At 44.0% G+C, this 24,868-nt stretch overlaps 1 protein-coding gene across 1 annotated transcript in view; it reads left to right on the top strand.

Moving 5' to 3' along the window:
• Positions 1 to 24,868, top strand: part of PROM1 (prominin 1) — a 92,440-nt gene that overhangs the window by 19,877 nt on the left and 47,695 nt on the right. The window contains exons 2-3 of the mRNA XM_012638422.1: positions 11,929 to 11,984; positions 22,466 to 22,671. Of these exons, the coding sequence (XP_012493876.1) occupies positions 11,929 to 11,984; positions 22,466 to 22,671 (262 nt within the window). The remainder of the gene's footprint in view (positions 1 to 11,928; positions 11,985 to 22,465; positions 22,672 to 24,868) is intronic.

Raw genomic sequence — 24,868 nt, 5'->3', positions numbered from 1 at the left:
CAAGTCTTCCCATTAATGTTCTTTATGGTTTTTATTCAAATTAAATTTTTTGTCAGGGGTACTACATAAATGATGTGTCTTCTCAGTACATCACATCAGGAGGTTCGTGATGTCAATTTGAGCCATTATTGGTGAAATTAGGTTTGATTATTTGGTGAAGGCAGCATCTTCCAGGTTTTTTTATGTACTATCCAGTTTCCCAGTAATCACCAGACTAATGTTTTTAGCATCCATAGGTTATTCGTGCCTTAGTAAAGCATCACTATCATAGTTTTTAAATGGCGACGTTCTATTTCTACCATTTCCTTTCTATTCGTTAGTGGGCTTTCTGCTATATCAGGAGCATTCTGATACCGTGTTACAGGAATGGAGGAAACCTGCATATTTCAGGATTTTCCAAGGACTTGACAGTGATTTTGTGAATAGCCTGAACAGAGCTCAGGGCGTTGGATTCTGTCAGAGTGCGGTGAATAAGGATGGAGACTGGAGTTTTAGAAACAGCAGGGGAGGAGAGGCTGGGTGCTTCTGCTGTCATAAAGCATTCCTTTTCATCTCTGCACTGGCTGCAGGGTTTCCAATCCCACGGCTGATAAACAAGCATAGATACAGATCCAACAGAAGCTGGTTTGTTTTGTGTTTAAATTGAAAGGTGGCCTTTGGGCATTTCACTCCCTTTTCATTTGGGGCTTTGTTTTCTGACATTAAGAAACTTTATATAGGAGGGATTCAAAGCAAATAAGAAGATGTCATGTTTGTACCGGATTCTAGGAAGTTTTCTTGGGCAGCGGCACTGGGGTCTGACTAATCCCAGGCTCATCTGGAGTTTCTAACTCTGCCCTCAGCCCTGCCACGAGGAATAATTGGAAGACTTTGTTAAAATGCTGGACTCACTAAGCCACGGTCAGAAATCTGGTCCCAGCTTGGTTGGCTTGGAGAAAAGTCATTTTGTGTCCAAAGAGAGCCCTGGATCTTGACTACCTGACCAGTCAGCCACAATGGCCCTGCTATTGGTCACAAAGCAGGAGGGACCTCGTCTGGAGTCTGAACTGCCAAAGCATACCTTGATGAGCCTCATGTCCCACTTGGCCTGTGGCCAAAGCCCCACACTCAGCACCTTGTGACATAAAACCAGCTCATTCCGTGCTCAGTGAGGGCTTGGCCCACGGTGGGTGCCTTCTTTATTTCACACAATGTTGGATATTTAGAGCCGTTAGGGAGCTCAGAGCTAATCATTACTTAATGGCCCCCAGTACTCAATAGGATGTTATTGATAATAATAGCTTAACATGTACAGACGAGGAAACCCAGGCACAGAGTGAGTGGTTAGGCCACCTGCCCAAGCCTACACAGCCACTAAATGGCAGGGCTGGAATTCTCTGCTCTTAAGCACTATGCCAATTGCCTGTCTTTCCTCATCTCCCATCTTGTACTGTTTATTTAAGCAGTGCCAATTATTTGCAGTTCCTTAAACCTGTCATGTTATCTCATGCCTCCGTAACTTTACACATGCTGTTCCCTCTCCCTGGAGTTCCTTCCCTTCACTTGATAGTTGGATATTTCTACTCCATTTTAAAGACACAGTCCAAATATCATCTGCTCTAGTAAGTCTTTCTTCACTCCCCAGAACCCCCAAACAGGCCTGCTGACGTTGCACCTTGTGTACCCGCATCTCCCAGCACAGCTCACCTTCTTCATTTTATTTACTTATCTGTCCTCCCCGTGGTCTGTGAGCCTATTAACAACAGGGATTGCATCTTGTCTTCTCTGTATCCTTAACACCCAGTACAGGGTCTGGGACATATTCGTGTCTATTCAACATTTCTGAGAATACAGTCTGACCATGTCATATTATGTATCTGAGGAACCTTAGGCCCAAAGAGGGTAAGTGACTTGCCCAATATAATGGGGCCAGTTAATGGAGAACCAGAACAGAAACTAAAATGTCTCATCTCCCGGTCTTACCCTCTTACCTGCTACAAACAGATATTTTGCCAATATTTATCTTTATCTACTACTACAGCTGCTACAACCACCACTATCACCTTTGGGGCATTTATTTCACGTCGGGTACTCCTCTAAGTGCTTTACACCTGTTATTTACATTACTTAGAATAATCCTGTAAGGTAGGTACTGTTACCCCTTGTCCTAGTCTATTTTGTGCTGTTATAACAAAATACCTGAGACTGGGTAATTTATAAAGAACAGAAATTTCTCATGGTGCTGGAGGCTGGGAGTTCAAGATCAAGGTGCTGGCAGGTTTGGGGCCTGATGAGGGATGCGTCCTCACAGGGCGAAGGCGGAAGAGAAAACCAGCCAAATGCTGTGAAGCCCCTTTCATGAGGGCCTTAAACCCATTCACGGGGGAGGAGCCCTCTTGACCAATCACCTCGTATGGGCCCCACCTCTTAACACCATCACATGGGCCAGTAAGTTTTTCCACTTGAAGTTCGAAGGGGACACATTCAAACCATAGCCCCTCTTCTCATAGACGAAGAAACTGAAGCACAGAGAATTTAATAAATGGCCTGAGTCACTCGTCATGCACAAGTGTGTCAAGGGTGGAACTGGAATCTGAATCCACACAGAGGAACACAGCGGAAAAGAGCGGTGGCGTCAGCATGAAAGGGACCCTGAGTGGAATTCCCGCCCCACCATCTGTTAGCTGAGTGGTCTCCTGCTACGTCAACCTTCCTGAGCCTCACCTGCCTCATTTGGGAATGGGAATAGCAGCGCCTCCTTTCTAGGATTGCTGGAAGGATTCTGGCAGGCAGCCGCTGTGAGTCATTCATCGTATCTTCGATAAGCTTCCAAGGTAGTGATTGCTCTCTCTCCATTTTAGAGATGAAGAAATTGAGGCCCAGAGAGTTTCTGAAACTTGACTCATGTTCAAACCAGTTAGTGCTGGAGCCAGAAATTGAAGCCAGTCCTGACCGATTCCAATTTTCCCGCTCTCCCTGTGCTGCCATCTGCTGAAGCCCTTAGCCGGGTGGGTGATTTATGGTGCATGGGAAGTGCTCACTTCTCTTCCCTTCCTTTCCTCTAAAGCACTATCAAAAGCTAGAATGGAAGGGGAGAATTCTCAGAGAATTGTGACTGGACTGATGTATGGTAAAATTAATAATAATAATAAATAATATATGTCACGGTCCTGTCCATGGCTGGACTTTGAAGTGTTTCCCCAGTTCTTGGGCTCCTGGCTTGGAGGAATCACAAGCCTTGGCCCACGCGATGGAGAGAGATGACAGACACTCAGCAAGTATGTGTGAAGAATTTATTGTAAGGAAAGTTTAAGGATACAAAGCGAAAGTACATTTCCTAAGGGGAAATAGGTCTGTCTCCACCAATGGAGAAGACCCTGTCTTCTTTTACGCTTTTCCTTCTATATGCTAGTAGTATATGTTGATGTAAAGGTCAGTTATAATTACTTATGACTGTATGTCACGGGTTTTGGGGTCTGGATTTTTCCAGGTATGGACATAACTTAAAGGTTAGGTTGCAGACATTCCTTTCTCCATACATGTGATGGGGAAAGTCACTTGTTCATGGTGTTTTTCTATTTTCTGATTGGTGATCACTGTTCCGTGGTCTAATTACCCCATTCTTTAAGACTGAAATAACTGTTTTCCCTGGTTATTTTTCTGTAACTATTTCTTTCTGATTGTTTTTCTTTAACTGTTTCCTCCTTCTTGTTTTTCTGCTCCTATCATTCCATCTTGTTTTTCTGTCCCTAACAATATATGTATAAAAATTTAAGAAGACCAGATCCCTCTTACTTACCATGATTATAACTGGAAGTTGGTAGGTTTTTTACGACAAATACTATGTGCTGAAATACTGTAAAAATGGCTCTAGGACACATAACCTATGTAAGATATGGTAATGTCTGATTTATGTTTACAGGAACCAGAATTTTTATCTTTATTATATCAAGAACTAACTATGTCTCTTTTATTTTGGGGGGAGTAGATAGAAGAGTATATCAATAAAATTATTTTATTTAAAAAATTTTCAATATTTTAAAAATATTCAACCTAGCTCAAAGTATGTACAAGGGAACAAAAGGCCCCCTTCAACTGCGTCATCCTACCTTCTGACCCAGGAAGCCATTGTCAACAGCTGAGCCTTTTGCCACATAAAAGCACACAATGGGGTTAAGTTGATTTGTGTCTGTGAGAGCATGTGGACCTGGTACGGACTCAAAAATGTGATTCAAACCACATTCCTTTCAAACATCCTCTAGGCCAACTTTTTCTGATGACCAGTAGAGACAAAGGCTGGAAATGGAATTACGCTTTCCAGGAATGTCTCGGGGGAGGAAATGCCGCGGGATTCCACAAATACTTCGGCTCTTTTGGCGATGGTCCTTGCCCCCTCTCCCTGCATTCGCCAGGGGCAGCAACACAGGGCACCCAGCCCACTGCGCTGTGGGGTTTCCCAGACCTTATCTGCAAGGCAGATTCGTCAAGGATTCTGAGCTCCAAGAGACCTGGAAGCCACCCATAGGCTTGTGCAACCTGAGTGCCCACTTCCTTTAAAGGAATTGGAAATGATCGAAGGGCATTACCTGCTCAGTGACAGGATGGATTGTACCAAGTGCTACGTTCTAAAATAAAATCACAGTCCACCAATGGTGTGAGCACATGGCTGGCAGAAAGCTGAAGGGCTAGTCTGGTCCCAGGTGTTTTCACAAGAATAGCTTCCTGCACAGCATTTTTTCCAAACTCTTTACTCAGAGAGAGTTCGTGCCATTGTTAATTCTAGCAAAAGCCAATGGTGTGTCAGTCCTGCAGGGGGAGGGCATGCCAGTTGGTTAAAGGAGAGAGACTGCTCAGAGTGCTGACAGCTGTCATGTAGGAACAAAGTACCCCGAGGGTGATTGAATTGTATTTAAATAAAGACCAGGGGGCTCTCCTTCTCTGGAGCAATTCCCTGTATACTTGGAGGTGGGGGATACGTTTGATAAGTGTAATAAACACGACTTGGTTTCTAAAACTCTGAAGCCTCAATCATTTTATGAAAAGCCAAACCTAAGAGTTTAGTCATGTTAGTATGAGGATTTCAAGGGTTAAACGAAAGTACTTCAAGAAACTGAAAATTGCAGCCTGCTTACAGCAGGAGATGGTCGTTAAATGTCTATCACCGAGGTACTAAATTCAGACAGACTCAGCTCAACAGAAGGAAATTCGCTCAGTCAGGAAATTGGGTGAATTCCAGGACCTGAGGAAGTGGCTTTGTTTGGGTCCCCCCAAAATCACTTCTTTGGTCTCAGCCTCACCCATGCCACCCATGGGGAAATGTGAGTCCAGGAGTGGGCAGATTGTGTTCGCCGCATTGTAGTGCTGGTGAACACGCTTAAGCAAACAGACTGCTGGAAGATGGGGCTGATAAGCGCATTTTTTTGAGAAGCTACATTTCATCTTTCAAGTGGCAAACTTCTTTAGTTCAGGCATTTTCAATGCAAATCTTTTCAAAACACATTTATTTGCTGGCCTTTTAATTCAGTGTACACCCAACAGAAGCCAACTTTTTCTGGGTGGTTCAGGATCATTCAAGATTTCTTGTCCTCAGAGACTAGGTGTGCTCTCCTATTGTCATGCTAAATGGGCCCCAACTGCTGCCTTTTGTTTGGTGGGGGGAGCTCAGGTTGTCTGGAATGGTCCCTACTCTGAAATAGGGCTGCTCAGAGCTGTTCTGCTCCAATACACCTACTGGGCAAAACTGTTTCAGGAGGAACAATGGCTGGCTTGGGCAGAGTTAGTTTCCTGTGTCAGCTTGGCCAGGCTGTAGTAACCAGTGACTTAAATAGTAATCTGGATGTTGCTGTTAAAGTATTTTGTAGATGCGATTAGCATCTACAATTGTTAATAGTTGATGAAATGAAAGACGATACCCTTGGTTATGTGTGTGGGCCTCATCCAATCAGTTGAAAGGCCTTAAGAGCAAAAACTGAGGTTTCCTGTGGAAGAAGTAACCCTGCCCCCAGACCGTGGCATACTCCTGCCTGAGTTTCCAGCCTGCCCTATAGATCGCAGACTTGCCCGCCCCCACGACTCCTTACGATAAATGTATCTCTATATCTGTGTATCTAGATCTCTGTTTCCTATTGGTTCTGTCTCTCTGGAGAACCCTGACAGGCACAGGCAGTTATTCCCATGTTTCGGAAGGAGTATGTAGATAAAAGCCCAGCCCTCTCCCATCCCAATCACTGAAGAACCCAATGAGCCAGGTCCCTTGTATCTTGAGGCAGAGACTGTGATCACTCCTGCCTTCTCTGAACTGCTCACTTTAGGTGTAGACATTGTGACTTTGGGAGCTCATGAGGCCATTCTCATCTACCTTGAGCCTGAGGTTTAGAGATGAGGTAACAGGCTTTGCATCAAATGATGGGCCAATGAATGTGTATTTGTATGCCTTAAGTTAAAATAAAGTGTCCAAGACATGATTCTCTTCTTTTTCTTTTTTAATTAACCTATTAGCTTTCAAAACTGAACATATCTATTACGCTGATTCAGTGCAGATTTAAACATTTTCATGCAACCGGTTGGCTCCTTAAACATTTTTTTCCTTGATAAAAGGTAAACTAAGTCAAGCTATCCAAATAACCAGAGATTTCTGAGTTTGTTTAAAGTCACAGGGTATTTTCCTGCTGTGAGAAGACAGATTTTCCTTTTAGAAATCTGAATCAGGAGGTTCTAAAGCATAAAAACAAAACCCAGCAAGGCTAGGCCGGTGAAGGAAGACAATTCAACTGCAGTGAATTACCTCTGCTTATGGTCGAAGATCCCTTCCATAGGGGAGCTCTGGAGAAAGTGCTGGTAGTCACACATAAACCACATACGTGTTTATATTTTCACCAGCTGGCTCTGCGTCTTGAGTTGAATCTGCATTTACCTCCACAAAGAGTGGCCTTGACTTGGAAGCTCGTGCCCCGCACCCATCTGACTGTCATCTGTGCACATAACTCTTGGAGATGGTACCAAGATCTTTTGCCAATTTAGCCTTAACTCCTATGTGATACACCTTTCCCAGGATAACACTGTTTACCTGGGAACATTTTCCTTAACTATTTTGGCAGTATGGACCTGCTTGAATCAGTGGTTTAAACCAATTATGAACATGTGTTTTGTAGGTTAGGACAATTTGGTTGATGGAGAAGCTTTTGCAAGGTGTGTGGGCATATGTCAGGCCCGTGGATGATTATCCAAGCTTCGTAGGCAACGGATGAGAAGCAGGCAGGACGAGTGTTTCATGGGAGCTATACGGCCCGGTATTTTGTAGTGATTTTTATGGGTTCAAATACCTTTTCGTGCATTTTCTTTTATGAATACAGTACAGATCTTTGAATGAAGATGTTTTTTAAAATCTCAGTGAACATTAGTGCTATTCTGTAGGCTTCACCTGCCTGTGTCATGTGTGTGTGTATACCCTCTCCTGAGAAAAATGAGATTTTTTGTCTCATTCTTTGTTTGGTCAAAGCTGGCAGGATAGGCTACCGACAGAGGAGGCATGCAGCAAGAAGATGTCAGGGGTCTTAATTAGGTAAGGTGTATTTTAGTTAGGGTAAGTAACACCATTTGTTGTAACAACTAAGCCCAGTGCAAACATTTTGTCTCAGTACGAAATGTTTATTGCTCACTTCTCAACCTCCAATGTAGAGGTTGCAGTGAGTTGGGTGGGGCGGTCTGGGGACTCTGGCTTGTTCTACCTAATGTTTCTGCCATCCCTTGGGCTTCAGAATTCTCCACTGGACCCTCCATATTTGGCTGGGAGTTGGACAAACAGGGCAAATGGGAAGGGTCTTTTGGGAGGTTTCAGAAGCCAAGCCTGGAAGCGGTGTGTGTGCATGTCTGTCCACGTTCCACTGGCCAGAACTCAAGTCCCATGGTCTCTCCTTACCGCAGGGGGGCTGGGGAATAGTCAAGCAGTGGCCAAGGAAGAAGAAACAACACATGGATACGGCTGAGCACTTGAATTCTGCAACACTAGCTGAGGGACTCAGGGGGAAGAGTGGAGCGTTGAAGGCTGTGTGGTCCCAGGGTGGAGGTGAAAGACTCTAACACGTCTGTGTTGGTGTCTTATATACCAGGCACTGGGCTGAACGCTGCCTTGCTTAGGGCAAAATGCGTCTTGATCTTCCACCGCTGTGTGATGCCAGCACATCCAGGGAGTTAACTCTGTTTGAACTGTCTAGATGTGTGTTTTATACCGACGCATGAAGAGTTCAACTTGGTTTGCCTATTGCGCCTTATCCCCTCTGGGATTTGGTCTAGACAAGGGCAAGTTGTTAAATTTATCCATAAGTGCCTGCAGAGAAAGTCTTGCGTGCCTGGAAAGAAACAATTATAGTTGCCTTTAATTAGTATTTAATTTACTAAAATTATACACGTACAGACCAAGTTTTTGCGCATCTCTAAATTGAACTTGAGTATCATTTTATTCTATATATAGAACTAATAAATTAATACTTGTAGGAAAATGTAATAATCTCTTGGCTGGGTACGGTGGCTCACGCCTGTAATCCTAGCACTCTGGGAGGCTGAGGTGGGAGGATGCTCGAGCCCAGGAGTTTAAGGTTGCTGTGAGCTAGCCTGACGCCACGGCACTCTAGCCTGGGCAAAGAGTGAGACTCTGTCTCAAAAAAAAACTCTTTTGCTTTGATCAGTGTTCATTCAATGCATGAGTTAACAGATTAAATCATTCTCAGTGTGGGGCCACGTGCAAGACCCCAAGCCGTGCAAGACCCCAAGTCGTGCGTGTTTAAGACAGTGCTCTAAAAGCAAAAGAGGGCCTCTGTGGTCTCTTCACAGGTATTTAACACTGTTTATGCTCCTAATTAATCACATTTCCAAGTAAACACAAATGCTCAACAGGACCGGCTTACAGATATCATCAGGAAAATCTTTCCAAGAGCACCTAAGCTTGGCACAAGTCTGATAAATCAACTGCAAACAAAAGGAATTTTTACATTCTCTATCCACTTTATAAGAGAGCATTACAAGGGTGGAATTTCATTAGGCCCAGCTTGGGCCAGAACCCACATATGTATTAAAAGAAGAGAGTTAGGGAACAGAAATATCTTAGTCAAGATAAGTTTTGACTAAGACAAAACAAAACCAAACTACCTTTTAACTTGATGGTCTCACTAACACAAGAGGATAGAATTAGCCCCTTGCTGCTTACTATATTTCTTGATTTACATCATCACATGAAATTTAAAGCAAATCCCAGGCCAGAAGACATTGAAAGATCTGTCTAGGAGGTGAACAGAGAGATGTTCACAGTCACCACTATTCTGAAGAGATCCACAGAGTCCCTTTTTTGAGTGTCTGGTACATGACTCCGTAAGACCAGATACTGAGAAACAGTCTTTTACTATGAAAATAACTTCCTCTTCCACTAGCTTTTTGTTTGTTTGTTTGTTTGTTTATCTGTTTGTTTTTTAGACAGGCTCTTACTCTGTCACCCAGGCTGGAGTTCAGTGTTGTGATCATAGCTCATTACAGCCTCGAGCTCCTAGGCTCTAGTGATCCTCCTTCCTCAGCCTCCCAGGGAGCTGGGACTACAGGTGCATGCCACTGTGCTTGGCTAATATATTTTTTATGTTTTGTAGAGACAGAATCTCGCTATGTTGCCCAGGCCGGTCTTGAACTCCTGGCCTTCAGTGATCCTCCCCACCTTGGCCTCCCAAAGCGCTGGGATTACAGGTGTGAGCTACCGCACCCAGCTCCCATCAACTAGCTTAAGTCGTTCCCTCCCACTCTTATATCTCAAGAGGCGAATATTATGTTGCAGAAAAGAGCATGATGTTAATATGTGGAAAATGAATAGCCATGTGACAAACGTGCCCTGAGTTTAGGGCAGGGAGAACTCACTGGCTTCTCTTCAAGGTGTCTGGTGCAGTGCTAAGTGCCTCATGGGCTCTGTCTCCATGGTTCCCCCAGCGGCTCAGGACCCATAAGGCGGTCACTGTTATCTCCATACACCTGAAGGGTAGAATAAGACCGGTTCCTCAAAGATGGGATCAAGAGCTTATCCCCTCCTGTCATGTATCACATTGCCTGGCACACCATGGGCACTTGATAGATGGTTGCCTATCATTGAATGACCCAGAAGACTGGGTCAGGCTTAAGTAAACAGCACACTTATAACAAATGCAGGCTGCTGCTATCTTGGCTTACCTGATTTTATAACCCACACAGGGCTATGCACTCCTTATCAGGGCTGAAAAGAAAGAGGTAAACAGGATGAGAAATGTTAGGATAAAATCTGTTCATTTGGAAACCATCAGAACTGGTATTAGTCATGACACAGTTATCTCTGGCAAGCATCTGGGTAAACTGAGGTTTTCTAGTTTCCATGGTTGCTGGTTGGTGCTATGCATCACCCGCATTCTGATGGGTACTTTGCTCCCCAGGCAATACAAAGAACTAGTTGCAGAATTCAGGGTGCCCATCCTATCTCCAGAGTAGAAGCCAGGCCCTTCTGGTAGAGTGACATTGTGTTTAGACAGCATCAATACCAGACACCGTTACGGAGCCCTGGCACTACTGTGGATGCCGGAGACCTGAGGTTGAGGTGGTTTCCACCTGAAGTCTTTTATAAGCTTGCACGCTTAGACAAAGGACTGTAGTGCAGCACAATGCATGTGACACTTGTAAACCACTGAGCCAGGGAGCCCAGGGGTGGGACCCTGGTTCTTCCACATGATTTCTGAGATCGATCATAATCAGTGGAACATTCTCACCAGCAGCGGACGTGTTAGAACTGAAATAGAATTTCCTAGTGTGAGTTTCCAGGAGTTCCCAGATGAGGTGTGAGCTGCAGAATGGTAAGGCCAGGGCTTTCCAAATAGAGATGCTTGGATATGTACTACAGGCATTTCTGGGATGTTGTGGTTCTGGGCATGAAGGATGTTCATCTTGTGTTTCTCTTGCGACACTGTATGTAAGGAGCGGGGAGAATAAAGGAATGGACAGAGTCTTTGCCACGTTGGGGGAAGTGGAATCACTCCAGGATGGGCGTGGGCCAGGGGAACCGCAGCCTCCAAACCTCTGCTGTCTCACACAGAGGCCACTGGCACCCGGTGGCCACTGAGCACTTGGATTGTAGCCAATCCAAACTGAGATCCACGGAAGTGAAGCGTAAGATACACATGAGATTTTGAACACTTAGTAAGAATATGGGACTATAAAATATCCCATCAATTGTATATTGACTACATGTTAAAATGATAATACTTCGGATATAGCAGCATAAGTAAAACATATTACTAAAATTAATTTAAAATAAACTAATTGATCACTTGTTTCTTTTCACTTTTTAGAGTGTGGCTGTTAGAAAAGTTAAAATTGCCGAAGTGGCTCGCGTTATCTTTCTCTCACACAGCCCTGTTCCTGCAGCAGTATTTGAACAGTTTCTGTCTCCCTGCGCTGTTTTGCAGAAAGCCCTGTGGGGGAGTGCCTTGCTTGGTTTTCCTGCGTATAAATCTGAATTTCTTTGCTTCGAAACAGGATTCACCATGGGGTTCCTTTTGCCCACTAGTAGTACACTTTGGGTGTGAGAGACAAAGTCATAGCATTGCACCTGTGATCCCAGCTACTCAGAAGGCTGAGGCAGGAGGATCGCTTGAGGAGTGTGAGGAGTTCGAGGTTGCTGTGAGCTAGGCAAAGGCCATGGCACTCTAGCCTGGGCAACAGAGCAAGCCTCTGTCTTAAAAAAATTGTCATCTATTCTTTGTTTCCGGCTAGAGGCTCATTAATTCAATTATTTACCTACATTAAGAAATAAGAATAAAAGTATAAGAATAACATTAAACATATAGGTATAATAATTTGTAAGCACATATAGACCTCTTTTTAAATAAATATACATTTTATATGTTTACTGGAAAAATAATTTTGCTATATTTTGGCATTTTTTTCTTCCAGATATTTTCAGAAAAGTCATACAGAAGATGTTTGAGCCCTCAGTTGATTTCGACAAGGTAATTTTTTTATCGATGTATTTGTTATCAAAAATACAAAGTATGAGAAAAATTTCAGATGACTCAAAAGTAAATCTTTAAACAACTGGTTATTTAATGTGCAATTTTAGTAACCTTTTTTGGCAAGAACTTTTATGGAATATTCAACCACCTTATGGATCCCTTTTGAAATACAGCAGAAATTTCAAAAGTAGCATTTGAAGAAAACCTTTCAAGCTGTATGTTATTTAAAAACTAAAGTTTCTTAAAAAGGAAATGTTATCCTACCTTTTTTAGCTAATGGGAGAGAACCCCCTAACTAAGTAGCATTATTTGAAATTCCCTAGAAACAGTACTCTTTTTTTTTTGAGACAGAGTCTCACTGTGTTGCCCGGGCTAGAGTGCCATGGCGTCATCCTAGCTCACAGCAACCTCAAACTCCTGGGCTCAAGCAATCCTTCTGCCTCAGCCTCCCGAGTAGCTGGGACTACAGGCATGTGCCACCATGCCCGGCTAATTTTTTTTCTATATATTTTTAGTTGTCCAATTAATTTCTTTCTATTTTTAGTAGAGACGAGGTCTCGCTCTTGCACAGGCTGATCTTGAACTCCTGACCTCAAACAATCCACCCGCCTTGGCCTCCCAGAGTGCTAGGATTACAGGCGTGAGCCACTGTGCCCGGCCTGTACTCTGTTTTAATAGACAGTCTGTTAAAAAGCAGCTTTCCATTTGAACAAGGCTTATCGAGCACCTGCTATGTGTGCATCCTTGGCTAGAACTGGAAGGGAGGTGAGGATGAGGGAGATAGCCCTTGGTCTCCAGGGCTAGGAGCCAGATGGCAAGGACAGTACCTAATGATTCAAAGAGAGAGAAGAAGGAAATAAGTAGATCTGTAAGTAATGTGCAGAGGAATGTAAATAAAAATGGTGAATTCTGACCAGAAGCTCTCCCTAGAGGAGGCAACTCTGGGGCTCACTGTGACAAGGATACTAAGAGGGCTGGAGTGGGTGAGCAGGCGCTGTGCTCATCTTCCAGGCTGCAGAAACCATCAAGCCCCTGGTCAGAGGGAAAGGAAAGAAGGTGAGTTGAGGCCCGATCATGAGAGGGCCTTGAATGCCTCGCTAAGGTGAGTGGACGGTATTTTCATAAAGTATCAAGGCACCTTGCATTTCTCTGCTAAAAACCCAAGGTGCTGCCACTTCACTCACCCGTTCGCTTCCGTGACCGACTACCTGAACAGAAGAAGGTTCTTTTGATTTTGGTTTGTTATGAGTGTAGGTTGCCCATGAAACAAACAGACAAAAGTTTATTACACTGAATGTCAGATAATAAAAATGAATTAAATCTGCCAGGTTCTCAGTCCTGCAGGGTAAGGCACTATGCTCATTCCTTCCCCGGTGTGAAGGTGGTTCCCAAGATAACCCTAAGAAGATGTCCAGGTGGGCATTTTTACTGGCCAGCACAACAAATCTGAATGTTCCCAGTGGAGGGGAGGGTGGTTAACTCTTGCCCAGTGAATGATTCCCTGAGAGACTGTAGTTACAAATGGCGATCAAATTCTTCATTTGCAATGAAATGATACTCAAGAGGAAAGGCTTATCTAAAGGCCGTTTACATCCAGCAACAGGGAAGACTATATGGAAGATGATGAATGAGCTGTTCCCTGGTGCTCACAGCTGTTCCTAGGACTGTGGAAAGCATTTTCATTCTTCAGTGCCACTGGTTTCATTTATATCTCCCAAACGTGATTGCGTGTCGGGCCTGCATCCCTGGCAGAATAAAAGGACAGTTGCTCTTGTGCTTATTAATACATTCGAAATTAGCGTGCCTTTAGCAGCCGGGCCTGAATGCCAACTAGTTCTGCCAAGGAATGGGTGGAGCAGGAGGCAGTGCTTCAGTCAAATCCAGGCCTTGGAGGACACGGTCCTGAGACACCGAGATGACTCTGAGCTGGAGCTGTCCCCGGCAGGGTCTTAGTTGGACAACTCCTTTGTGCTTGCCTTAGGAGCTTCTATAACCTTAGTTTATAAATCTGGCTGCTGATTTCCTCTCCTTGCTTTTGCAAATGGATAAAAAGCATGGGGGTGAGGGTGACGTGGAAAGAGGATGCGAAACAGAGTCCACATGAGTGAACTGAATGAATCCAACCCTAGATGTGCCATCGGACCGCGCTTTCTACAGTTATCTGAGGAAGAGGGGTTTGGTTAAGCAAAGACACCAGAGAAGCCAGGGCGCCTTTGCAGGGGAGCTGTCCGACCAGATTTAGTCTGGTAAATGCTGGTGTGTTAGGTTCGATTCTCCCTGAAGCAGACTCTGAGCCAGGGTGAGTCATTTATTTGGGAAGTGCAGGGAACACTGGCCAGGAAGTGGGGAAGGCAGCCTATTATAAAGGAGGTGCCCTCACGCCACCTGCCCAGGGTGCAACGGAGCTTCCTCCTGTAGAGTTGCTGTGGGAACCAGGCGAAGCACCAGCATCCCCTGGGAAGGGGGAGAGAGCTGAGCAGTCTATACAGCAAGACCGCAGAGGCCCTGGCAGAGGGCTGTTTGGGGTGCGGGGACAGCGCAAAGTCCCCAGTACTTCTGACCTTCCCTGGATCTGGAATAAGCCTCCAAGCACAGAGCTGAAGATGCCAGTAGTTAGAAGTACGAGGATCACACTGAGATGGCTGAGGCCCCGGGGACACAGGCGGGCACCGACAACATCTTCATACTCCCCAGCGCCCCCTGCCCGCAGTCCCACGGGAACGGTCGAGCTCCCGTTGCACAAGCTCTGGGTTTCATCTTCTGTGTGAGCCCTCTGGTGGCCAGGGAGCCGGGGCAGCTGAGCCCGTGCCCTTATCACTGGGGCCCCTTTCAGTGAGCTTCTTCCCGAGGGGGTGCCGAAGCATCCAGGGGTGCAGACCCTTTGTTCTTTTTCTTTTATTAATTTATTAATTTTTTAAAAATTGGAACGCTTCACAAAGTTGCATGTCATCTTTGTGCAGGGGCCATGCTAATCTTCTCTGTATCATTCCAATTTTAGTATATGTGCTGTTGAAGTGAGTACAACTGCACTTTAACTGCAAATTAAAAGTAGTACTTTAAGGTCTTTGGGCCCCTTCTTCTCTCTGACGTTGTTTTGACACGGGATGTCCATAATTTATATGCTGAAGTCCTACCCCCAGTACCTCTGAACGTGACTGTATTTGGACATAGAATCTTTAAAGAGGTGATTTAAGTTAAAATGAGTTCATTAGTGTGGGCTCTAATCCAATATGACTGTGTCCTTATAAGAAGGGGAAATGAGGACACAGTCACCCAGGGAAGATCATAGGAAGACACAGCAGGAAGGTGGCCATTGACAAGCCAAGGAGAGAAGCCACATAAGCAGCCCCAACGACATCTTGACCTGGAATTTTCCAGCCTCCAGAACTGTGAGAAAATAAATGTCTGTTGAAGCCACCCAGTCTGTGGTACTTTGTTGTGGCAGCCTGAGCAGACTAAGCGCTAACAGGAACGCAGGATGGACCCGGGCAGTTCCGACAAAGGGCTGTGAACATTAAGGAGGGGGAGACTGTCCTTGCACTCAGGAAATCAGCAAAGACTCCACAGTGTAGCTGACACTTAAACGAGAAATAAAACCTTAGTCTTATCTGAAAACACTCAAAGCGCAAAGCTTCTCCATTGCTTCCTAAAGCACGTTCTTAAACTGTGTCCACTTCCTCTCTGTAATAATAAGAGTCATCATTTCTTGTCTGCCACGTGCCAAACACTGGATTAGGAGCTTTATATTGTTTCTAATCCTCACAACAAGAAAGTTTTTCTGCCATTGTAGATTCAAGAAAATCCTGCACTCAGAGAGGCTAAGGAGCTTGCCTGACGTCACGTGGTGGCTAAATGGCAGAGCTGGGATTTGTACCCAGATCGGTCTAACTCTGAACTGATAAACACACCACCAGTAAAAATTAGGCTCATTCTAGGTCACTGTGCTATAGTCCCAACATGACCAACATGAAGAAACAGCTCTCATCTGAGTATGTTCAGCTGTGTGCAAAGAGAGTAACAGCCTTAGAGCTGTACATTTTACATATTAAGCCACAAGATATTATAGTGGGTAATTATCCCTGGGCAGAAATGGTCCCATCCCAAGTTACCTCTAGTCCTATGTGACTGAATCACCACTTTGCTATAAAAGGAGAACTGGGGCTGAACGCAGTGGCTCTGCAGATTGGGCCATTCGAGCATGTATATCCCAGGCCTTTGACGTCAGAGAACCTGTGACAGATTCCACAGTCAGAGCGTGGAGTACTGGGTGAGGACAAGTCCAAGGGAATGAGGCTTGGAATTAGGGACCCATGAGGAAAATGAGGACCAGAAGATGAAGCTATAGATTCTGAGAAACAACTCTAACCCTGGTTTCCTACAACAGGAATGATAGCTGTAGCATTTGTATAGCACATGCTGTGTTCCAGGCATCCTTCTACGTGATTTACAAATGTTAACTCATTTAGTCTTCACAGCAATAGCCTGTCTTCACTGGCAGTGTTAAGGTGGAGGTGCCATGGGCTGCTCATTTACTCATCTAGTGTATTGCGTGCCCACCGCATGCCAAGATATAAACACAAGCCATGCCATGCACAGCCTGCATTGCAAAGTGCCTGACTACATTCTCTTGGGGACCATGGCATGTGGGCGAGCCGCTTCCTAGATTCCCCACATCCTGGCTGACTGAACATGAGGGGAAACACCACAGCGTCACCTCCCTACATGCTCACCCGGGGATTCTGCAGAGAAAGCCTTGCGGCCTGGCCCCGGTTCCACTAGCGGCTGCTCAATTAAATAAAAGACACAATTCCTACTGTCACAGGATGCCTGGTTTGGGGCAATTTGGGGTGATAACTTACAATCCCTTCCCACCGATAACCCATAAGTGCCACCCACACCTGTAGACACCTTTTCAAGAAGGCAGTTCTCCCAGCACCCCCCACGTCTTTGTCTGTGTCTTTGTCATTTCTGCACATCACTGTCAGTCGGAACCTGAGTTTCCTTGTCACGGTTTCCCGGATTGGTCTCCACTTGATTCCTCTCTAGATTTAGCTGGTTTGTCTCTTCCCCGTGCATTTCATTCCCCAGTTACGTCCTTACCTGACGCTTCCTCTGGGGCAGGTGCAGGCTTTGGGGCTCATCCCTGCTGCTGTTAACAACCTCACTAGCACTAACAGTCATTGGACACCGATTTGGCACATAGTAAATATCAGGTCATCATACTAGGGGGTTTGTGATGTATGGATCCCACCTGCACGTCTGCGAGAGGTAAGTGACTTAGCTACTTGTTTCCTGCCAGGTGACACACTGACAGTAAGAACGCACACTCTCCTTTGTGCATGAGGAAAGTACATTCTAGGGATCTCAGCATTTAGAACGAGTGCAGTGCAAAGCAGCACGTGATCAGAAGTCATTGCCTGAGGCTCACCAGAGCTCAGGGACGAGAATAACGCTAGCGTGCACTAGTATTCCTCCGGTCGGCAGACACTGGTCTAAACACTTCATGTGTATCAGCCCACTTAATATACATTAAATAGTACATGGAAAGTGCTTAGAACAGAATACTGCACAAATCATGTTACTTACTGCTGTTTTCTCATGTAGTTCTCACTATAACCCCGTAAGGTATCGTCTCTGCTTATTCTCATCCTGTCCGTAAGGTCACTGAAGCTCGGGGTAACGTTGCTAGCAACGCCTAGGCCCCTTCCCTGAAGATTCTCATGTAGCTGGTCAAGGTTGGCTGCTTATTAGTATTTTTTAAAAGCTCCTCAGGTGATCATATGGACAACGGGAGTAGAGAATCACAGATGCTAAGAAGTAGAGCCAGGATGCAAACTCTGCATCACACAGATTATAAACTCATACCTGTATGACAACCAGAATGGAAAGGGAAACAGTGAAAATGCACCCAGCTCCACGGAGGCGATTGTTTTTACCCTACTAAACATCGGACGTATCAGATCAGACTGACTCTTGCACTCTTGCGGGGGAGTGAAGGAGGAGGAATTAAACACAAAAGAATCAGCTGATTGTTATAGTTTATAGATGGTTCTGCCCTAGCCACAGCCCAGAACAATCCATCTTTGTAGCCAAGCAAGGAGAGGTTCCCCAAACTTGCCTCGTTGTAACCATCACCCCACACAGACTACTGGTCTTCCCCAAATCTGACTGCTGCTCTAGGGGCGGAGCCCAGAAGTCAGTGTTTTTAGCACACACTTGGAGGAGCTTATGATTGGCGAGTTTGGGCACCTGTGCCCTGGGTGGTAACACACTCATGGCCCCTCACCCAGGAAGGCAGGCTGGGATTGTTCATGATGCCCATGTGACCCCAGGGGCATGTATATCTGAACTGCCCCCCAAGCCCCAGCATTTTGGATGCCTCATTTAAAAAGGATTAGCATTACAAACATTATTCTAACTAAGGCAATAGTTTCCAAACTTTTGCATTTCCTGGACCAGCACTTTTCAAAAAAGTAATCTAGAGAATGACATAAATCCACCTAATTTTATTTTGCCACATAAGGACATTTAAAATCAACTATAGCAATAACAACTTTGTCCCCCTTCATACATATATCACCAAAAAGGCCAGTCTTATAATTTGAGCAAATTTAGCTTTATGGAAAACTCACTGCACTTGCTTTATTTTTTTCACTTCGCTGTGGGTTGGTCTGTCCTCATCATTGACTGTCCAATCTCTGGGCTGCTGTCTAGGAATCACTGGTCTAAGGTACCAGCCCCCATTCCCTCAGTTCCTCAACTGATCTGATTTTGACTGGGTGACTGTCACAGGCCAGAGCCCATGCTGGGTGCCCCAGAGAGAATGATGAGCAGGGCAGTCGCGGTTCTTGCCTCATGGATTATGGTGTGGAGAAGGAGATGGTCACCTGGGAGCCAGTTACTCTAAGTGGATGTCAACTGAAGAAATAGTCATAGTTTGGAAAGGAGAGCTTTATTTCTCATAAAGGGTTGCAGTCTGTGGGTGGCCATCCTGGCAGGCTGGAAAGCCAAGCCATAGGCCAGAACAAGCCAGGAACAAGTGCTTCAAGGCAGAGACAATGGGAATAGGAATTTATACTAAGCAGGATGGCCAGATATACATATTTAACAAACTATAGGAGTCAAGAATATTTATGAAAGGCAGAATATGCACATACACAATCGAGCTTTATGTCCCTCTACGAGGTCTATGTTCAGAACATGGTGGCCCTCTTATGTCAAAAGGTGAAGCAAGGACATGAAAACCCTCTCTGCACATGCTCTGTAGACTGGTAAAAACCACTCCATGGTTGGTGGTCTCTTACCAGGAAAGAACCCTGGTTAATTGTAGTGCCGAAACCACAAATAGGGAGGAGTAGATCGTGAGATAGGTTTCTGTTTACCCCTCAGGAACAAAAGCCTGATAGCAAGGGAGGGGGTATAATCAGGTGTGTTCAACCTCCCATCCCACCATGGCTGGGAACTCAGTTTTAATGTTCCTCCAGGGTCCCCTTGGTCAAGAGGGGAGCTCTATTCAGTCAGTTGGGGGGCTTAGGATTTTATTTTTGTTTGTATGGGTCAGAAGGTAAGTATAGGGCTCCCTGGCTGCAGGAAAGAGGGATGTACAGCAAACCCAGACTTCCAGGAGGAGATAGCACCTATGCTTAAACTTGAGTTTCGTCAGGGCAAGGAGGCAGCATGGGAGAGCCACAGTGAGGAAGGGGAGAGAGCGCATGGCACTTTCTGGGGCCTAGAATAGTGAAGAGCAGTCAAGAAGCCGGGGGACCTGAAGCCAGGATTAGGTAACATAGGACCACCCTGAGAAGTCTGTATTAAAAATGGCAGGAATCCATTGAACGCTATTAAGCAAGGGAATGACACCATCAGATTTTCATTTTAGGAAAGACACTTTGGAAAATATTCTCTTGGACTCTGGGGTTCTTGGCTGGTTCTCTATTTTATGAAGATCACATGGTTAGTGTGTTAAGTAAGCATTTGTAACTTCCCCTCTAATTCTCCTCTCCATAACCGATTATCATACTGATTAAGAACCTTTCATGGCTGGGTTCGGTGGTTCATGCCTGTGATCCTAGCACTCTGGGAGGCCGAGGCTGGAGGATCGCTTAAGCTCAGGAGCTTGAGGTTGCAGTGAGCTACAATGACACCACTGCATTCTATCCCTGGAAACAGTGAGACTTCGTCCCTCAAAACAAAACAAAACAAAACAAAAAGAACCTTTCATGAAATACAAATAGAATGTAAATGTAAATTCTAGAACTTGACCCTACTCAAAACAGTTTCTCTAAAGCACGCTCAAGTTTTATATTCCTTTCTTGTGTCTATCTTTCTAGCTCTTGATTTTCTCTGCATAGGATATTAATGTTCTGGGTTGTGTTTGATCACTCATGTGCCTTTTTCTGTCCGTTTTCTTAATGCATGCTGCCTCTGCCAAACTCAAACTCCTCACCTGCATTGACCTCTACAGCCAGAAAATATAATCTTGGCTCTAAAGGTAAAGTCCTTGTTTGCTGTTTCAAGTTACTCTAAAGCCAGCGAGCAGCCTTTCTGTTCTTCTCTGTTGTCTTCACTGTGATGGTTTTTAAATTATTTGTTTCATCTTAGTTTTTGCCATAATCTTTAATCTTTTAAGTGACACAGCTCTGTACATTTAAATCTTGGTCTTCAATATAATCTACAAAACACTCCAAGATCTTGGTGTATCAGAAAACAATTTAGGTACTGCCAGACCTTGGCTAGACTTCAGCCTAGAAGTGAACTCTTGAAATGACATATCTTGTTTCTGATAGTGTCTGATATTTATTCAGTAACATCAGAAAGGTTGTGTATAAAATATAAAATTTGCATTTGGAGCTAAAATCAGTGTATTTAAAACATTTCAATATGCCTTCTCTCCTGGGTTTGGGTTTAGTGTCTTCTGGGATTCAGAAAGGATTTAAAATTCCTTTAAAATAGTAAATAATTTAGAATGTTTGCTGAAAAAATGATAGAAAAATATGTAAGAGTTTGGAATGCCTCGGCTGGTTTCTTAACTGGCCAATGATGTTAGTCCTCAAGGAAGGGTTAAAGAGTCACCTAATAATGACTCTATGGACATAGGATGGGGTTAGCTTCAGCAAGAGCATGTACTTGATGAATACAGCAAAATTCAGCCACTTTTTTTTCGTTTAAGCATTTTAATTTTAATATTTAAGTAGATAATATTCGAGTTCCATGTGCACCAGACTTAATAGTCTTGAATGTTTGCTCATAGAGTTAACTACTATTTATTGAATATATACTATGTGCTGGGCACTTGACTAGCTGTTTTCACATTCAGTCATTTCATTATCTGTCCCTCACAATATGCTTATGAAATTAAATGTGACACCTTACAGTTTAGGGAACTAAAGTGCCCTGCTGGGATGTAAAGCAGGTCTTTCTTCTGATTCCAATTTCAGTGTTCTCTTCCAAGGCATCTTGTTTGCTCCTGGGAACAAGACTTGTGTTTTGTTTTCCTTTGCTCAGGGTACCTTCAGAATCCATTGCTATCTAGCTTGTCCATTTAGTTGCAAACTGCCAACCTGTAATTCTCTGCCATTCTTTAGCAATGTTAATAACTGCACGCTTGGATTGGAATGGGATCGAGTTTCCTCATCCAGTTGCATTAATTTCCATTTATTCTAGAATCAAGCCAGCGGTGATCATGAAAATATGTGTAGGTCATATGATTGTATCTAGAAATTGTGCTGGTTCCCAGGAACTTAGGAGCTTCTGAGACACGAGCTGTGGAGCCCCATACTTCACCGGGATATGCCAACCAGGTCATGGCACGAACAATGCCATTTGTTAGGTGTCTACTCTGTGCCTGGTACTTTTGTTTGGCACATTATATCTAATCATAGATTATTTCTGATTTTCACAATGACCTGACAAGGTACATATTATTATTCCCAGTGTATTGATGGAGAAACTCAGTGAGTGGCCTGTGTTTAACATTCCTGATTCAGAGAGTCTGAGCCTTCTTTCTAAATTTAGATATATTCCAGATTTTTTGCCATCCAATCCAAACTGCTTTGAATTTTTAATAACTTCTACTTGTCCTATCTTTCTGGTGTAAACACCTTATATGTAGATTATTTGGTATGCAAACAACTCCTGCCGAGACTTATTAAACCACTTAAAAACAAACAAAATACCTTCGGAGTTGAAATTAACCCATTTGCAGCTTGGCCCTGCATTTGGACATCTTACTGGGGGTTGAAAGGAAGATAGTAACTGCTTGGTCCCATGTTCTAATAACTAAATTTTCTGCTTCCTCTGTTTCAAGAAGGATCTTCAGAATGGGGTGTGGGGGGAATATATATACACACACACACATACACATTAAGATTCAACTCATGGTGGCCAATAGGTTAAAAAAATGAAACATGTACACTGTGAAACATTCTACTTATTATTTCGTATTACAGTATGTGCTGTTTCTTGTGTTTGAATTGCAGGTCCTCAACTATGAGATAGGAATTATTATATGCGCTCTCCTGGGACTGCTCTTTGTCATCCTGATGCCTCTGGTGGGGTATTTCTTTTGCGTGTGTCGTTGCTGTAACAAATGTGGTGGAAAAATGCACCAGCGACAGAAAGAAAATGGGCCCTTCCAGAGGAAATGCTTTGCAATCTCCCTCTTGGTGATTTGTATAATTATAAGGCAAGTAGAACCCTGGACAACAGCGAATTGTGTTTTAGGGTGATGAGGAATGCCTCATGTTTTTAACTGTTAAACCCATGAGTTTAAAGCAAAACAAAACAACAACAGCAACAAAAAAATCACGAAACAGAAAAGGAAGAACAAAAGTGCTTGTCTAGGGTGATTCAAAAAGATGTCATTCTCACCAGATGTGAGCTTTGTAATGAAGCCGCCCTAACTTAAGTGATGAGCCAGCCGCTTGGTATTTTCTCCTCTTTATGGTATCTTGACGTATCTCGGACTGCAGAAAGCATTCACCTCCCAGGGCAGCAGCTCCCTCCTCCTAGATAGCTGTCTGGAGACAAGGCAGCATGCAGGAAGCCAGAGCCTGTATTTACTTATTGATTTGCTAGTTGAGTCCAAAGGAATCTTGAGGGATGGGTGCAGTCCCTGAATTTGGAAACTTGAGAATATTGTAGAATGCAATTAACTTTCTAATAATAAGCCCCATTTTCTTGAATTTGCTGTTAATTCACTACCCTCTCTTGGAGTCTGAAACACACTTGATGATTTAGGATGTTTCTGCTGCAGCTTTTATTGCTGCCAAAAGTTTTCCAGTTGACTGACAAATCAGAAATACATTGCTTTTAAGATGATGGTGTTTTGTTGAGTCCAAATCTGATTCCTCAGCGGAGGAACGTGCATCACGATACCAGTCCCCTTGTTGTGATATTTGGTTATTATTCCTCATTCATTCAACTAGTGTTTCATACAGCGACAAAAATAAAGTTCCTTCTACATGAATAATGCTGGACCTCATGGAGATATAGGGACAACAAATGTTTGCAGTCACCGTGCTCCTTGTCATTTCTCCAAATGCCACATTTGCTCCATAGCCATAAGATTTTTCAAGTTTTATCAAGTAAGTGGTATTTGGGCATTTAAGCAGAAAACAGTAAGGCCTACAAGTTGAGGTTCTACCTGCAAACCCAAGAAGAATAGACTAAGGGTGGCCAGCGGCAGAGGTCTGGTAAGGTACCTGGTCTGGGGTGGCCATTCATTGGCATGCATCGAAAAGGACTGGGGAGCTCTAGGAGTGTTGACACTAAATAGTTGCCCAGAAAGTTGAAGTGAAAAAAGCAGGTTGCACACCATGTGGAGAACATGGTAGCTACGATGAAAACAGAACAAGAGGGACGCACAAGCACTTGGTTATATTTGCACAGAGCGGATGTGAAAGAGTTGACAAGAAACCAGCAACAACAGTTGCCTCTGGAAAGGAAATTGAGGGTCGGAGAGGGGGAGGGAGGGAATCCTCTTCTTGCTGTAGCGAGGCTTTTTGTCTCTTTTGAATTATGTACTAGGCTAGGGTATTATTTATTGAATTAATTAAACTAAAACTTAAATTTGAATAACAACAAAATCCCCACAACAGACAAAAGCCAGTGCATTGTCACTTCTTCCAGGGCAGTGATTATTTAAGCAAAGACACATTTTTATTGAAAATAGCGGGATAATAGATGGTAAAAATACACGTATGCAAACAGGATCCAGGTGAATGGGTCAGCCTTCATGGGCTGTTTGTTGATGAGGGAGTTCCTCAATCTCAGAGATTGAGATTGGCATGTAAAGCATCTCTCAATCTCAATCTCTATCTCTTTTCTGTCTCTCTTTTTCTGTCTCTGTGTCTGTCTTTCTCTTTATGTCTCTAAAAATAATTTGAATCTGACTGTTTCTTTACATTAGATTATGATAGGCAGCTTAGGATCAGGCCAGTGGTGATTCCAGATGTTCCTGTCTCTCTGTTTTGTGTTTGATATACTCTCAGACATGCACAGCCCCCTGCAGCTGTAGGGGTGGTTACCTCCTCCCCAGCTACCAGAAGAATGTCAGTTACAGCCCAAAGACCTGTCAGACCCAGCTGGGATCCTGGATCCCTGTGCATTTCCTGTAAGCCTGAGACTTTAATGCTTCATTCATTCAGAGATGTATGTGGACAGCCACGTGTCTCCCCTTCCATACACCCTGGACAGTATAGACGAGGCTCTGATAGGAAAGTGCAATCTGCAAATATTGCCCTTAGGGCTTCTTGTTAGAGTGATTACTTACTTAACAAGTTAGTAGCTTTCATTTTGATGTAAATATATACATATTATAATTTCAGGAAAATCCTTCATTACCTAAATAAATGTTTACATATGTAATAATGGGTCTTCAT

This window comes from Propithecus coquereli, unplaced genomic scaffold (assembly GCF_000956105.1).
Source record: "Propithecus coquereli isolate 6110/MARCELLA unplaced genomic scaffold, Pcoq_1.0 Scaffold13, whole genome shotgun sequence".
Lineage (NCBI taxonomy): Eukaryota > Metazoa > Chordata > Mammalia > Primates > Indriidae > Propithecus > Propithecus coquereli.
Note: the sequence above shows the minus strand (reverse complement) of the source record. Positions and strands in the feature narration are given on the sequence as shown.